General features: G+C 61.9%; 1 protein-coding gene across 1 annotated transcript; it reads left to right on the top strand.

The window, feature by feature from the left end:
* The first annotated feature begins 511 nt into the window (after nucleotides 1–511).
* TEDC1 (tubulin epsilon and delta complex 1) lies at nucleotides 512–6,663 on the top strand. The gene is made up of 8 exons (XM_052660011.1): nucleotides 512–655; nucleotides 753–831; nucleotides 1,205–1,407; nucleotides 1,686–1,841; nucleotides 2,715–2,813; nucleotides 5,052–5,138; nucleotides 5,629–5,796; nucleotides 6,340–6,663. The coding sequence occupies exons 1-8, from the start codon at nucleotides 512–514 to the stop codon at nucleotides 6,661–6,663; spliced, it is 1,260 nt and encodes a 419-aa protein (XP_052515971.1).
* Nucleotides 6,664–15,995: the final 9,332 nt, after the last annotated feature.

The raw sequence follows: 15,995 nt of genomic DNA on the forward strand, positions 1-15,995 counted from the left end.
GGTGCCCGGGTGCCGGCCCCCGCGTCTGCGGCCTGGCGCGCGCGGCGGGGCCCGGGAGCCCACAGCGGCCTGGCCCAAGAGGGCTCGAGGAGGCAGAGGATCGCTCCCGGGGTTGTTGGCGCCCGGCAGCAGTGCCCTCCGAGCCGCCGGCTGTTGCCCGGCCGCCGTTTGGAGCAACCGGAGGTGCGGAGCTGATTGGTGGGATCCGGACAAGGCGTGTCGGGGTTGCTGAGCTTGAGTCGCGGAGGGCGGGCCCCGCGGAGTTCTCAACGCTGATTGGTTCTCGACGCACCGGAAGTGCCTCCGCACGGGGCGGCACAGACAGCACCCAATGCCGGGGGCACCGCTCACTGGGGGAGCTGGAGGCGTGTCCCAGCCGGCGCGGTGATTGGGCGGGCAGGCCCGGGGGAGCGGGACTTGCGCGGCGACTGGGCGCGGGGACCCCGCGCTCGCGCGGATTGGACGCGCGGAGGCGGTGGCGCGCAGTCCGGGGGAGGCCAGTGGGAGCTCCATGGGGAGGCGGCGGCGGCGCCGGCCCGACCCGGCGGACGCGGCCCGGGCTCTGCCCGAGGCCATCGCTGCGTTGAGCCGGACGCTGCCCGCCGCGCCCAGCCCCGAGACCTTCCGCCGCGCCAAGTTCGACCGTCCGGAGGCGGTGAGGCCAGCAGGGCAGGCAGCCGGGCGCGGTGGGCCCGCGGGTGGACGAAGGGAGGTGGCCAGCTCCACTGGCAATGGTTCTTTGATCCCCGCAGGCCCCCGCGTTCTGGCGGCTGCTCTTCCGTGTGCTCTCGCCGCTGCCCGCCGACGGCGCCTTGGCCTCGCTCGCCCTGGGTAAGCCTTCCCGCCAGGCCCGCCCCGGCCGGCCCCGGCCCCGCCCACCATCCACTCACGGGACAGCCCTCTGCAGAGCCCCGATCATCGCCCCGCCTCCCCGTCAGACCCGTCCTGGTGGCCCCGCCCCTCCCCGCCCACCAGCCACTCACGGGACAGCCTTCTGCAGAGCCCCGCCCACCGCCCCACCTCCTCGTCGGACCCGCCGTGGTGGCCCCGCCCCTCCCCGCCTCCTGGCTGGGTCCCCGTGTCCCTGCGGGACCCTCCGGAGCCTGCTCTCTGCTCTGGGGTCGCGCGTGGGGCCCTTCCTTAGAGTCTGGGGGAGTGTCGCCTCCAGTGGGTGGCCCCCCTGAGCTGGCGTCTCCTATCGCAGAGGCTCAAGCCCGCTGGGTGAAGTCGGCGCTGCGCTCCCAGGGCTACCCGAGGCGGGCGCTGGTGCAGCTCCCGGACGAAGGCTCACAGGGTGGCCGCGAGCTGCTGCTGGCCCTGGCCTGGCTCCTGGCCCGCGGGCCCCTGCCCGAGCGGCTGCTGACCCAGAGCCACGTGCGGCTGGGCGACGAGATGCCTGTGTGCGAGGTGGGTGCAGGAATCCCAGCCTGGGCCGAAATCCGGGGTGCGGGAGCTGGATCGGCGGGGTCGGCCCTGTGGGGGTCAGCGTTGCCCTCCTGAATGCCCGGGCGAGCACACGGAGGCAGAGCAGGGCAGGGCAGGGCCCGGTGTGTACACAGGGTCTGTCCCCAACTCTTCCTGGCACCCCTCAGACTTGGCTGTGGTCACTCCCATGGGCCTCCTTTCCCTTTCGGGGTACCTGTGTGGGGCGCGGGGGCAGCGTGTGACCATTGCCCCCTCCGCAGTGTGAGGCCCTGGCCAGCCCTGGCCTGCCTGCTCCCGGTGTGGAAGCAGAAGGCTGTGTGGACATCCGCCACCTGCAGTGGCTGACGGGGAAGCTGCGGCTCCGGTGGCGAAACCTGATGGCCGGTCAGCAGGAGCAGTGCGCCCTCCTGGGCAAGGTAGTGCCACTCTTGCAGCGCCTCTCTGCTGCACAGGCCTGTCCAGCTTCCCAGTTCAGGATGGGGCCGGCCTTTGGCTGGATGTGGGTCTTCCCAGGCCTGGCTGGGGACTGACTGGTTGGGGGTGGCCTGACGGTGGGACGCTAGGGCTCCAGATTGTCCAGGAGGGGCCTTGAGCAGGTGCTGCTGGGCATCTGTGGGGCAGGGAATCAGGGAAGCCGGGGGGGGGAAGGCACCTGGTCCTCCCTGAGTGTGGCTCAGGCACAGTGGGCAGCTCTCTCGGGGGTCCTGACGGCTGGTAGGGCTCAGTTGTGGGGGCACAGGGGTCCCCCCACTGGCCCAGGGAATGTTCTGGGCTGAGAAGTGACTGGGTAGGTGGCCTGGGCTCTCTCCAGCACAGGACTGTTTGGTGCTAGAACCCCTGGCAGAGGGTCTTTGGCTCAGCTTGCGTTTCCTGGGACGCCTTCACTCCCTCTTGTCTGGGCTCCAGCGGCTCCTGCTGTGTGGGGCGTGCCCCCTGCTGGCCTCCCCGCTACCTTCAGGCCTCCCCTTGCTGGTGCACCTCCCGCCCCCCCAGACCCAGGTAGCCTGTGTCCCTGCCATTGGCCTCACTGGACCACCGAGCCTGTCCGGGGCTGTTTCTGCCACCGCCCAGGCCTGCCACTTGATGAGCTGAGGCGGGTACAGGGGTGCGGGGGCTGGGTGGGGGTGCCCCTCCCTCTGCAGGGCCTCCTGGGGGGCCCCGAGCCAGCCTCAGCAGTGCCGACTACTCTCCCTTGCTGGGCCCTCTCTGAACCCCCTTTCCTGGTCTGTGCTGTGCCTAGTGCTGGGGGGCACCCGAATGCTCAGCATGGGGTCTGCGCTGCGTTTCAGATCCACTCATACACCCGCGGCTGCCACAGTGACCGCAGCCTTGGCCACCTGTCTGTCACCGAAACGGAGCTGCTCAGAGACCCCGAGGGCGGCCGGCAGGTGAGGCTGGTGGGACCGAGGTGGGCGTGGCCCAAGGTGAGAAGGGGCCTGGGAGGGTGGCACCCCCAGGCAGTGGATCGGCTGTGGGTGGTCGTCAAGCTCACCATCTAGCTTGCGTGGGGGATGGGCACAGCCTCTGTCCCTCTCCTTGCCCCGGCCTGCCAGTGCCGCCATGAGTGTGTGTGGCTGGGTGCAGTCTGGGCCGTGGGGAGAGCACAGGTGTCGGGTGGCTGGCAGCCAGCCGTGGCGGTGGCGGGGGGACACTGGAATTGAGGAAGACACCCAGGGTCTGGGCTGACGGGTGTGGGTGCCTGTGGAGGTGTTGCCTGGTGATGGGCTGGGAGTGGCCCACTCTGCTGACCTTCTTTTCGGGAGCCCCCTCCATTCCTGTGTCCTGCTCGGAGGCTCATGTGGCCAGGGGCTCCTGGGACAGAGCGGTGGCCGCGGCTCGAGTGCTGGGCTCTCGCTGTCCAGAGTGAAGCTGGCACTGCCCGGCCTGGGGGCACTTGGCCGGGCAGAATGACTGAGGCTCAGGATGGGCCCGGCAGGTCTTGGCTGCACTGTTGCGTGCTCCTGGGGGTCTGCTCCCTGAAGTGGGGTCAGGGTGGCCCGTGGGGCCCACCTGGCTGGCGTTCCTGGCGGCTGTCTGCTGGCTCTGTGGGCAGGACTGTGCTTGGCCCTTGAGATGCTGAGGCAGCAGCTGGGTGTGCCCTTGGCTTGGTCCCCTTTTGGGGTGACTCAGCGGGGCCCGGGCCTCCTGCCCCTGGTCCCCTGGTCAGGGGAGCGCGGGGGCTGTGGCAGCCCCAGCCTGGTGCTGTCTGGGACCCCAGCCTCCGTGGGCGCTGGTCGGGGGGGGTGCTCCCCCTCCGCCTGGGGGCTGGTGTGAGTTGGTGCCGCAGGGCTGAAAACAGTGTCGTGGCCAGGCGGAGGGGGACACTGACTTCCTCCCAAGGTTTGAGGATGGTCTGCGGGTGGCAGCTGGGAGCAGCCTACTTGAAGGGCCTGTGCTCTCAGGATGGGCCCCAGAAGCTTCTGGGGTGGCCTCTGGTTGCTGTCAGTGGCCAGGCGTGCTGTGGGCGCTGGGCATCGTCCTTGTCCCCCATCTGCTTCTGTGCGGCCTGCGTGGGGGGGTATGGGCACCCCCGGGAGTGTTCTTGGGAACCGATGAAGCTGCTTTTCTCACTCACCACCAGGGGTGTGTGTGTGTGTGTGCGTGCGTGCGTGCGTGCGTGTGTCTGTGTGTGGTATGGGCACGTGGCTCCGCCCTCCCAGGTCCACAGCCCTCCCCCAGGTTACGGGGCGGCTCTCACCGCAGGGAAGCCTGCCTCTACCTGCTCCACTGGCTCTGGGCTGGCCCTTGGCCTGGTGTTCCAGCCCCCCTGCCATCTGGCCAGCGGTGCCCAGCCCCCAGTGGCATGCCAATGTTCGTGGCCTGGGGCTCCGCGTAGCTCCTGAGAAGGTCGGCAGGGCAGCCTCAATGCTGGCTCTGGCTGCTTGTTGAGCCCTGGAGTACATTCTGGGCTGTCTTCTAGGAGTGGCCTGGGCCTTCCCAGGGGACCAGAGGCCTGGGAGGCGGTGGAGGCCGATGTGTCTGTCGCTTGCCGTGGGCCCTCTGGGTGGACCACACCTGGCCTCACCCCCTTCGGCTTCCTGAGGCCGTGGTGGCCTGGGCATGTGGGGGGGCTCAGCACGGGGGCCGCCTGGGCCCACGCGCGCCGGTGCGGGGTCTGCAGGTGCGGGGTCTGCAGGTGCGGGTGTGGGGGCAGGCCGGGGCGCTCGGCCATACGGCTGTGTTCTCCGTGCTGGGCCCCTGCCCTGTCCTCCGTCACCCTGAGCCAGGCACTGCACAGCCCCTGCCCTACCTTTGGGTTTAGGGGGTTACAGGGGAGGGGCTTCCCAGAGCCCAGAAGTCTGCTGTCCAGGACCCCCAGCTGCCCGAAGCCTCCAGGGTGCAACCCTCTGTCAGTGGGGATGTGGCGTGGAGTCCCGAGTGAGGGGCACCAGCGCTTAGCCCCCACCCGCAGGACCCATGGTTGCGGCGGGCACGGGGGCTCCCGGGGTGGTCGAAGGCCTGGCGGGCCTGGCCTGGGGGTGCCAGAGGTGAGGCCGCCCCGCCCCGCCCGTCAGCCTGCTGTGAGACGGCTCCGCCCGCCTAGGCCGACCGGGCTCAGGGCGGGAGTGCGGTGAGCACGATGGCGGGGCCCTGCGCTTGGCTCTGACTCGGGGCTTGTGTTGCAGCTGTTGCAGCTGCTGGAGACGGAGAATGCGCGGCTAGAAGCGGCCCTGGAGTGGCGGCGCCGGGAGCTGGTCTTCTGGCAGTGGATGGTCAGGAGGCACCCCCCCTACCCCCTGCCTGTCCTTCCCCTCTGCACCCCTCCCCTCCCATCCCACCCCTCCCCTTCCCCTCTCCTGCCCTGCCCTGGCCACGGCAGCCCTGGGCCTTGGTGGGTCTTCCTATTCTCCAGGAGAGAAGAGAGGTCTCGGGGATGCCCCCTCGCCCAACCCTGAAGCCGGTTTTTCACCTGGGCCTTGGGTTTCGAGTGTGGGGCTCTTTTCAGACATCTGTCTGTCCCATCTCCACCCTTCCCAGCTACTGGGGAGACCCAGACTCCTCAGGGGGTCTCAGCCTTCTGGAAGTTTGGCCTCTGTGCGTCCCTGGTATCCAGGCCCCCTGGGGTGAGGGTCGGTCCAGCCCCCTCTGTGGCCTTGGGGCGGGAGCTGAGCCCTGCTCGCTGTCCCCGCTGGCTGGGGAACCTGGCCCGTGGTTGAGGCCCGGGACTGCCACCCTCCTTCTCACTGAGGTCTCTCCCTGCAGGACACAGTCCTGGATGCCTGCTCCCCGGAGGACTCACCGCCCACGTTTCTGCCCAGGATCCCTGAGCCAGAGGCTGGAGTGGCGGGGCTGCTGGCGCGGGAGCTGCAGGCCTTGCAAGAGGAGCTGCGGGAGGCGGCAGAAGCCCGGCGGGCTGCCTGGCAGGCTGCGGTGAGCTGGCTGCGGGCCTGGGCCACCTGGCCGTGGACTTCCATGCTGGGGTTGCTCCGTTCACTGTTTGGAAGACGTGGGCTCACCTGCCAGACTCCCCGGTGCCCCACCCCAGCTACCCTGTTGGATGTCTGGAGTGCTGGGTGGGGCTGGAGGTGGGCTCCCCAGGTCTGCGCCCTGGGCTCTGAGCGGACCCCCGGGACTTGGCCTGCAGGCAGCAGCCAGGCCCAGTTCCCCGCCATACCTCAGGGAGGAGCTGGGCCCGAGGCAGGGTGGTCCTGAGGGCTCAGGGCTGCGGAGCTGCTCCGGCTGCGGGCCGCGTCCCAGGCACCCAGCACCCCTGGCTTGGGGCTCAGGGATGAGGGTGAGACAGCCTGGAGGGACCAGGCCTCGGCACCAACTCGGGGTCGTCCCCCGCCCCGGGAGCAGTGACGTCTAGGCGGGGCTGGGGTGGGGGTCAGGCTCAGTGAGAGCCAAGGGGCCCGGGGCTGTGTGCTGGTGGGCGGCTCGCCCTTGGCTCACTGGCTGCTGTCTCCTGTGCAGGTTGGTGGCCACGGGCCCGAGTGGAGAGCTGCGAGGCGGGCCCTGCAGGCGGCCGTGGCGCAGGACCTGGCAGCCCTGCAGCGGGCCTGGGAGCAGGACGAGGGCCAGGCCCGGCCCCACGGGCCCCACCGGCTGGTGAGGACCGAGGCCAGGGTGCCTGGCGGCCCGGGCCTGTGGGCCGCCGAGGTGACGGAGGCGCTCAGGGCCCGGGAGGCCTGCCTGGAGGCAGTGCTGCGCCAGCTGCAAGGCCAGTGTCGGCAGGAGCTGGCCAGGCTGGCAGGAGCGCGGCCTGGCCTCGTCTGGGTCCCACCGCCCACACGCTGAGTGCTGCAGGCGCCCCACGTCCGGATGGCCTTGGACGGGCAGGGTCCATCCCCAGCGGTGCAGGCTCTGGGCCCTGGGTCCCCACATCGGGCAGAGCACGCCTGCACCCTGCGGGCCTGGAGCAGGCCCGGGCTGTGCCCCCGAGGAGGTCGTGGCAGCCCCCCCGCCATGGGCCTCAGGCCTTGCTGAGCACTCGGAGGAACGCCGTGGAGGCCTGCTGGCAGAGCCGAGGCTCCAGCTGGCCTCTGTCTGGGGAGGCGGGCGCCCCTCAGGCCTGGGGGGCTGCCCGGGTGCTGGACAGATGGGCAGGGCCTGCAGCGCGGGGTGGGTGTGGGGCAGCGTGCCCTGGGTGCCCCTGCACACCCCACTTGGGCCAGCCTGTGCCTGGGACTTGTGCAGTGACGTGTGAGCGTCGGACCGGGATGCCTGATGGGAGCCCTGGGTGGGGGCTCTGCTCTGTCCCTGGGGGTGGTGCCCAGGGGCCTGGGAGGGAGGCCAGTGCGGACAGAGCGGCTTTGTTTCCGAGGCTGTTCAGGGGTGGGGCCCGGCCTGACAAAGAGCCCTCTGTCTGGGGATGTCCCGCCGGAGCCGGCCTGTCCCCGTCACGGGAGCTCGGTTTCTCGTGCCCACGCCCCACCTGCCGTGGGCACAGCCAGGGCCCGGCTTCCTGGGCCAGGCTGCCCTCTTCCCGGGTCCCTGGGCCCCCCAGAGTACGTTCTCCTTGGTACTTTGCCATCCGCGGGGCACCAGCTGGTCTGGGCCTTTGTCCTGGGTGGGGGCATGCCCACGGCGCCTCTGCACTGGCTTCTGGAGCATCGGCCAGACCCAGCAGTGGCGAGCGGACACCCCTGTGAGGACCGCCTGTCTGACCCGACCCCGCAGCTGGCCCCGGGTTCCCCGCACCCCGTCTCCGGCCGGAGCCCTCCCGCCAAGGCTGTGGCTCCCTGCTGCCTGCAGTTGGGGTCCAGGCACCTGACCCAGGCCCTCTGCCTCGGGTGTTGAGGCCACTTCTCATCTCCCTGCCACCACACTCCTGCCTGCCGGACGGGAGCAAGTCCATGGAAGGACTCCCTGCCTCCTGTGGACTCCCTGGGGCCGCGATGGCCACGGCCTTCGGGAACCCGAGCTTTAGAAACTCAAGTGGAAACTCAGTGCCTCGGGGCTGGCACTCCTCCGCTGACCCGCAGGCCCAGTACAGTTCAGCCAGAAGCCCCGTGTGTCCGTGTGTCTGTGGGACTCGGGGTGCTGACCCTGGAACACGCGGTGGCCCATCCTGAGAGGCCAGGCTGGTGGGCGGCGGGCCCTCTGTGGTGACCCTGAGGCAGGAGCTTGCCCAGGTTGTGGGGTGCAGGCTGGGGCCCTGGGGTCGGGCTCCTCCTGCTGTGGTAATAAGTGAGCATGGTCCCCATCCGGCCACTCCGGGGGGCTGAGGCCCAGCGGGCAGGCCAGAGGCCCCGGAGAACGTGCCCCGGGCCGCAGGCCTCACCCGCTCCTCCTCGGACCCTCTGCTTCCTCTCCACCTCGGCCCCCTGGCCTGCCGGCCACCAGAGTCCCCTTCTGCGTGTGATGTGATAGGCTCACAGGCTGGACCCCTGGGCTCAGACCCTGCCCACGACCCCTGGCCTCGCGTGGGGCGGCGCAGGCCCGTGTGTGCCCTGGAGCCAGCCCGGCCTCCCACCCGCAGACACAGCCCTGCAGGAGGTGGGCACACCGCGCCCCGCTCGTTGGGGACTCACTTCATTGAGGCGGAGGCCTGGTCACTGAAAGAAGCTGGAGCTGCAGCTCTTTGCGGTACCGGCCGTGTGTCAAGGCTGGAGTGGATGGAGCTGTCTGTCCAGGGGCCCCAGAAGAGAGGAAACCGGCGATCAGATGAGCCTTCGCTGTAACCAGGGGCGACGGGCAGGGCCGCCTGCGGGTGAGGGGTAGGGCGGGGGTGGGGCGCCTGGATTCGAACCGCGGCCCCCCAAGCCCCCTCAGGCACGTCTTTCGAGGTGGGCGTCCGCTGTCGCCAAGGGGAGAGGCAAGGAGCGAGGGTCACGGCACGCGGGCCCCCTGCCGAGGCCTCCTGGGGCCCAGGGGCCGAAGCGCCGAGTCTTCTAGAAGACAAGCCCGTCGCAGAAGAGCAGAGCAGCCGCGACTCGGGCAGGGAGGGCTCGCCCCCGGGGCGCCCCGCTGGCGGTCACGCCGTGAAGACCCGTGCTTCCGCCGCAGGACGCGCCGCTTCCACCCTCGTGGCCTAAGATCCTCGCCTGACGCGGCCAAAAAAAGGCGCTGGTCACGCGCGCGTGACTTTGGAGACGTTCGGCTCTGGGGTCCCACTCGCTCCTGGGTCACCTGTGGCGTCAGAAGGCAGGGCGAGGGCCCAGGTGCCGCCCGCAGCCGGGCAGCTCCGCCCCCCGCGCCCGGACTCTCATCCCCGCCGCTCCGTCTCCGCGGTCCTCCAGGCGCCGGGCCTCCCTGCCCGCTGGCCGGCCCCGTCTCCCTCGCCGTCTTTGCACTGGTCGGCCTTGGCCTGGGGGCGTGGCTGGCCAGTCAGGACCACAAGTCCCCCCAGACGCCCCTCCCGGCGGCCTGAGGGTGTCCCCCGACCCCGCTGAAGTCCAGGTGCAGGCGGGCAGGAGCATCTCCGAGCCGCATGTAGGAGACAGTCCCTGTCGGTGGGGCCCAGCTGGCCACCCGTGCCCTCCCCGTGGGCGTGGCTGCGGCCGCTGCCCACGAGGTGCCCATGAGCTCCGGGGGCCTCAGCTGGGTCCTGGCTGCCAAGTGTGGCCGGGCAGCGGGCTCTCCGCTGGGCGGGGCGGGGCGGCGCGGATTCTCCACTGTCTGGCAGCCAGGACCGCCGCAGTGCCGTGCCTGCCCTGGGGCTGGGGGTAGGCGGGGGCCACCCGGTGCCTGGGGGGGGAGCGGACACCCAGACGAACCTGCATAAGGGGTAGGGGCCTGCCCTGCGGGGTGGGGAGGCCCGCCCTGTGGGGGTGGGGGTGGGGCGACAGGGTGCTGAGCATCCTGTCCAGGAGGGGCGTCAGGAAACGGGGCGCTTCCGGGGAGACTGCGTGGGAGGGGCACGGCCTGCAGGCTCTCCTGTCTCAGGTTGGCGGGGTGGTACCCTGCCCAGGGCCAGGTCCCGTCTTGGTTCTGAAGGGCCCCTCTGCCCCGGGTGGTCTGGGGCTCAGTGAAGGGTGGGTGAGGGTCTGGCTGGCACCTGGGGTCTCTCGATCTTTGGGCTGTGGGCGTGTCTGCTGGTGGCTTGCCTTTAAAGCTGTTTTTCTTCCTATAGCCTCTCTGTCTGTTCTTTTTCAGCAGCCCTGTGTCTTCACTGTGGCCTGTCCAGCTGGGGCTCCGGGGCTGGGTTGTGGTGTGTGGGACCTGAGACCCCCAGCGAGGGGCTGCACTGAGAGTGTGGGGTCTCATCCACTGGGCCAACAGGGAATTCCCTCTTCTGGTCTTTATTTACAGGTCCCGTCTCTCCCCCTCCCATTTAGGGACATGTTTAAATCGTGGTGTAAAACACAACATCAAATTTGCCATCTTAATCTGCCTGCTAGTGCCGCAGACACTGGGGGGCACAGGTTCAAGCCCTGGGTGGGGAAGATCCCGGGAAGAGGGCTTGGCACCCCACTCCAGTGCTCTTGCCTGGAGAATCCCATGGACAGAGGAGCCTGGTGGGCTGCAGTCCATGGGGTCACAAAGAGTCGGACACGACTGAACGTGAACACAAAATCACTTTTTAAAAATTGAAATATAGTAGATTTACAATACTGTGTTAGTTTTGGGTATATAGCAAAATGGTTCAATTAGATACATATATATTTCAGATTCTTTTCCATTGTAGGTTATTATAAGACACTGAATATATTTCCCTGTGTTATACAGTAAATCTTTGTTGCCTGTTTCATGTTTAGTAGACTGTATCTTTAACACCGTGAAAGTCAAAGTGTTAGCCGCTCAGTTGTGTTTGACTCTGTGACCCTAGGCTCCTCTGTCCTTGGAATTCTCCGGGCAAGAATCCTGGAGAGGGTTGCCATTCCCTCCTCCAAGGGATCTCAATCCCATACTCCTGACTGATTCTTCCCTACCCCCTTTCCCCTTCTGTAACTATGTTTTTTTCTCTCCTATGTCTGTGAGTGCGTTTCTTCTTTTTTTAAAGTTAATGATAATGGCCTTTGGCTGTGCTGGGCCCTTCTTCTTTTTTTAAAGTTATTGATAATAGCCTTTGGCTGCGCTGGGCCTTTCTTCTTTTTTTAAAATTATTGAAAATGGCCTTTGGCTGCGCTGGGCCTTTCTTCTTTTTTTAAAGTTATTGATAATGAGCTTTGGCTGCGCCGGGCCTTCGCCGCCGTGCTCAGGCTTCCTCCAGGGGCGTGGGCTGGTCTCTCCCTCGGGGTTGGGGCTTCTCACTGCAGCGGCTTTTCTCCTGGAGCACAGGCTCCAGGCTCACAGGCTTAGCTGCTCGGCAGCATGTGGAATCCTCCCAGACCAGGGATCAAACCCCTGTCCCTTGCATTGGCAGTCAGACTCCCAGCCAGGGCAGTCCTCAGTCTATTTCTGTTCTGTGAATAAATTAATCTGTCTCAGTTTTTGGTTTCCATTTGTAAGTGATATATAATATTAATATTTCTCCTTCTCTTTGTGATTTACTTCACTTAGTATCATAATGTCTAGGCCCACCTATGTTGCTAAAAGTCGCAATATTTCATTCTTTTTTATGCCATCCTATTTATTTTTAAATTTTATTTCAAACATTAATCAGATTGAACGCTGCCACCGGAATTAACTGATGCACATGGATTTTTGCCTGATGTTTGCTGACTTTCAAAAATTGCTTTGCAGGAGTTCCTTGAAAATTCGAGATATGAGCACGTCATTGGTTTCACACATTATAGATATCTTCTGCATTCTGTCCCCCTCATAGCTCAGTTGATAAAGAATCTACTTGCAATGCAGGAGGTTCCAGTTTGACCCCTGGGTTGGGAAGATCCCCCGGAGAAGGGAAAGGGTACCCACTCCAGCGTTCTGGCCTGGAGAATCCCATGGACTGTTAGGACGGGGCTGCAGAGAGTCGGACGCGACTGAGCGACTTTCACTTTCCCTTTCCATTCTGTCGGCGGCTAAAAATTGGCTCATGGTTTCCCTCTGTCGAGTAGGACTTTAAATTTTGTTTTAATTGAATTATGCTTCTGCCTCCTGCCTTTTGAAGACGCGCTTCCGCCTTGCGTCATACTCTCCGCATCTCCTGTCAGTTCCTGCTGCGTTCCATCCAGAGTCCACTCTGTGTGTGCAAGCAGACAGGAGTCCGATCTCTCCCGGGCAGTGAGCCGGCTTCCAACACCGTCTACACACAAGCTCGCCCGGCCCCCTGCTCTGTGCTGACAGCTTCTCCCCTCGGCCCCCTTCTCTCCCACCGGGCAGTTCGTGCACTGGCAGCACGCTGCTTTCAGCTCCCTGCGCTTCGTCAGGGTCCACCCTTGGGAGCAGAACCAGTAGAGATGTGCTGTCTGCGGCTGCTGGTGTAGAAAGATCCTGTGGTGACGGCAGCTTCATCTCGGCCGCCTTGCTGACGCTTACCAGTCAGCATGGTGACCCTGCTCTTGGTCTTCAGGTTTCCCCGTGAAGTACAGCGCCACCTGTGCTCTTCTGGTACGCAACTTTTTACAACTTTTAGGAAGCTTTCTTCCGCTCTTATTTTCCTAAGAGCCGTTTTAGAATCATAACTATCAAATGGTTTATCTTCGTTAATTAAGACAGTCATATGATTTTCTCCTTTCTTTATCATAATGAATTGCATTATATTAACACATCAGCACCCTTTCCGAAGTCAAGCCACCCTTGCATTCCTGTGAGAAGTCCTGTTTGATCACAATGCTGCAACATTTAAATATGCAGCTGGTTTTGAGTAGGTATAATTTTATTTAGAACATTTATATCGATACTCGATGGGAAATAGGCCTATGACTTTCTTTCTTCTCTGTTTTTCTTTGTATTGCCCTTTTTATGTTATGGAATCAAGGTTACATTGGCCTCATCATAGCCTCTGCCATCTATTTTTTGGAATAACTTATTAAGATAGGAATTAATTAGGCCTTGAAACTTTTTTCTTGGTCATACTGGGTGGCAGTCAGGCTGCTTGTTCCTCGGCCAGGGATTGACCTGTGCCCCCGCACTGGGAGTGTGGAGCCCCCCCACCCGAGTCCCCCCATGCCCTGGGAGTGTGGAGCCCCCCCACCCGAGTCCCCCCATGCCCTGGGAGTGTGGAGCCCCCCCAGTCCCCTCCCTCCCCCCTCTTCCGCCCCCCCCCACCCCGGCCCTGGGAGTGTGGAGTCCCCCTCCACCCCGGCCCTGCCCTGGGAGTGTGGAGCCCTTCTGCGCTGGGAGTGGAGTCTTGGGTTTTTCAAGATTTGTTTGTTTGGCTGCGCTGGCCCTTCACGGCTGTGCGCGAGCGTCCTCTCGTTGCGGCGCGCAGGAGCGTCTGCTGTGGCACGCGGCTGTCTCATCGCGCGCTGGGCTCCCCTGGTCTGGACCATGAGCTCTGGGCATGTGGGCTCAGTAGTTGTGGCGATCGGGCTTAGTTGCCCTGTGGCATGTGGGACCTTCCCAGACCAGGGATGGAGCCCATAACCCCGGCACTGGCGGGTGGACCCGTAACCGCTACAGCACCGGGGAAGGCCTGGAATGTGGCGTCTTCACCGTCGGACCAGGGAGGCCTGGACTTGGCTTTTACAAGGTGAAGGCTTTGACTTGAATGAGGCCCAGTTTCTCACTTCATCTCCTGTGGGCTCTGCTTTTGGTGTCACTTTTTTTTTTGACCAGTCCCAGGTCATGAAGATTTCCTTAGATGTTCCCTTCTGCAAATTTATAGTTTTTGCATTTAGACATACTAACCACTTTGTGTTAATTTTTGTGTTAGGTATTAGGTTAGCTTAAGGATTGTTGTGGGGTTTTTTGGCATATGAATGTCCAGTGAGTGAAAATTCTATCCCTTCCCTGTCGAATCACCTTCACACCTTGGTTAGGGCGCATTGGTTGAGCTCAGCAAAGCAGGAGGGGAAAGGAACTTCCTCAGGCTGATGCAAAGAATCTGCCACTTTCAAGAGACTTGTGTCCAAAACATAAAAAGAATTCTTTCTTGCAACTCAACAGTAAGAGGGCCATAGCACAATGGAAAAATGGGTAGTGGATTTGAACAGATGTTTCTCCAAAGAAGATACAGACTTGACCAGTGAGCACATGAGGGGTGCCGAGCATCGTGAGCCACAGTGGGAAAGGCAGCTCCAGCTGGGAGGAAGCAGACGCCCCTTCAACCCTGGGGGCTGTGATAAACGATACTGACAAGTAGCAATCACTGGGGGGAATGTGAAGAAATTGGAGCCCTGATATACTGCTGGTGAGAACGTAAGACAGTCTGCGAAACAGCAGCTCCTCAAATTGTTAACCTGGAGTCACCTCATGACCCAGCACTTCCACTCCTGGGTATACACTCAAGAGGAATGAAGACGTGTCCACACAAAGTCTCGTTCAGAAAACAACCTTGTACAAAGTGTCCATTGAAACATTATTCATAGCCAAAAAGTGGGAACAACAGAAATGTCCAACTGATAAATAGATAATAAATCTGGAGTAAACAGTGGAAGGTTACTTGGCAATAAAGAAGAAGAGTGACAGGGGCACCTGCTTCCTAAAATAAGTCACAGAAGAACACATTGTGTGATTCTATTAGCACGAAATGCCCAGAATTGGCGGCAGATCTAAAGAACAGATTAGTGGTCGCCTAGAGTTCGGGAACCTGGGGAAGAATTGGGAAGTGACTGCTAATAAGTCTGAGGCTCCGTTTTGGGGGTGATGAAAATGTGCTATGATTGTGACATGTGCGAATATACTAAAAAAACTTTGAATTGTAAACTTCAAATGTGTGAATTGCATGGTATGTGAATGACAATAAGTCTGAGTAAAAAACAGACTATAGTGGTGTGGGTTTATTTCGGGACTCCAGTCTGTTCATATGGATCTATGTGCTTATCCTTTGACAATACGAACTGGTTTGATTACTTCAGATTTACAATGTCTTTTTAAAAGAAATTATTTATTTGGCTCCCCTAGGTCTCAGTTGCAGCGTGTGTGATCTAGTTCACTGACCGAGGACTGAACCTGGGCCCCTTGCACTGGAGCAGAGTCCTAGCCACGCAGCCACCGGAGGAGCCCCCTGCAATGACTCTTAAAGTCGGTTGGTGAGGATCCTCCAGCGTCTCCCCTTCTCTCCCAGAATCGTCTTGGTTACTGTCCTTCCTTTACATTTCTATATAAATTTTAGAGTGACCTTGTCTATATCTACAAAACTTCCTCCACAGATTTTGACTGGAGTTGCATTAAATCAGTGGGTCATTTTGGAGGAGAACTGGCATCTTAACGACCTTGCATCTTCTCCCTCATGAACACAGTCTTCTATTTATTTAATCCTCGATTTCTTTCATCAGCATTTTGCGATTTTCATCACACAGATCCTGTACATGTTTTGTTAGATTGATTACAAAGTATTTAATTTTGAGGGGAGCTAAAGTGTTATTCCCCTAAAATTTTTGGTTTTCACTTGTTTGCTTCCAGTAGAAGAAGAATTCAAGTTGTTTTGACCTTGTATCCTACAGCCTTGCTAACCTCACTTATTTGTACTCAGATATTTTTAAGTAGAACATTTGGGATTTTCTATATAGACTTTATTGTCATCTATGAATAAAGAGGGGGTTTCCCAGGTAGCTCAGTGGTCGAGAACCTGCCTGCCAATGCAGGAGACGAAAAAGATGTGGGTTCGATCCCTGGGTCGGGAAGATCCCCTGCAGAAGGTTGTGACAGCCCATTCTAGTATTCCTGCCTGAAGAATGCGGTGGACAGAGGAGCCAGATGGGCTACAGGCCATGGGGTTGCAAAGAATCGGACACAACTGAGGCGACTTAGCACACACTCACGCGTGCAGGCGTGAGTAGAGTCTTCTCACTTCTATCATGTAAGTCACTTAACACACACGCGTGCAGGCGTGAGTAGAGTCTTCTCACTTCTATCATGTAAGTCACTTAGCACACACGCGTGCAGGCGTGAGTAGAGTCTTCTCACTTCTATCATGTAAGTCACTTAGCACACACGCGTGCAGGCGTGAGTAGAGTCTTCTCACTGCTATCATGTAGGTCACTTAGCACACACTCACGCGTGCAGGCGTGAGTAGAGAGTCTTCTCACTCCTATCATATAAGTCACTTCTTTTTCCTATTGTATTGTGCTGGCTAGGGCTGCTAGTCCAGTAGTGAATAGCGGTGGATACGCCTCCTCATGCGGAGAGCTGACTCACTG

Source organism: Budorcas taxicolor, chromosome 21, assembly GCF_023091745.1.
Source record: "Budorcas taxicolor isolate Tak-1 chromosome 21, Takin1.1, whole genome shotgun sequence".
NCBI lineage: Eukaryota > Metazoa > Chordata > Mammalia > Artiodactyla > Bovidae > Budorcas > Budorcas taxicolor.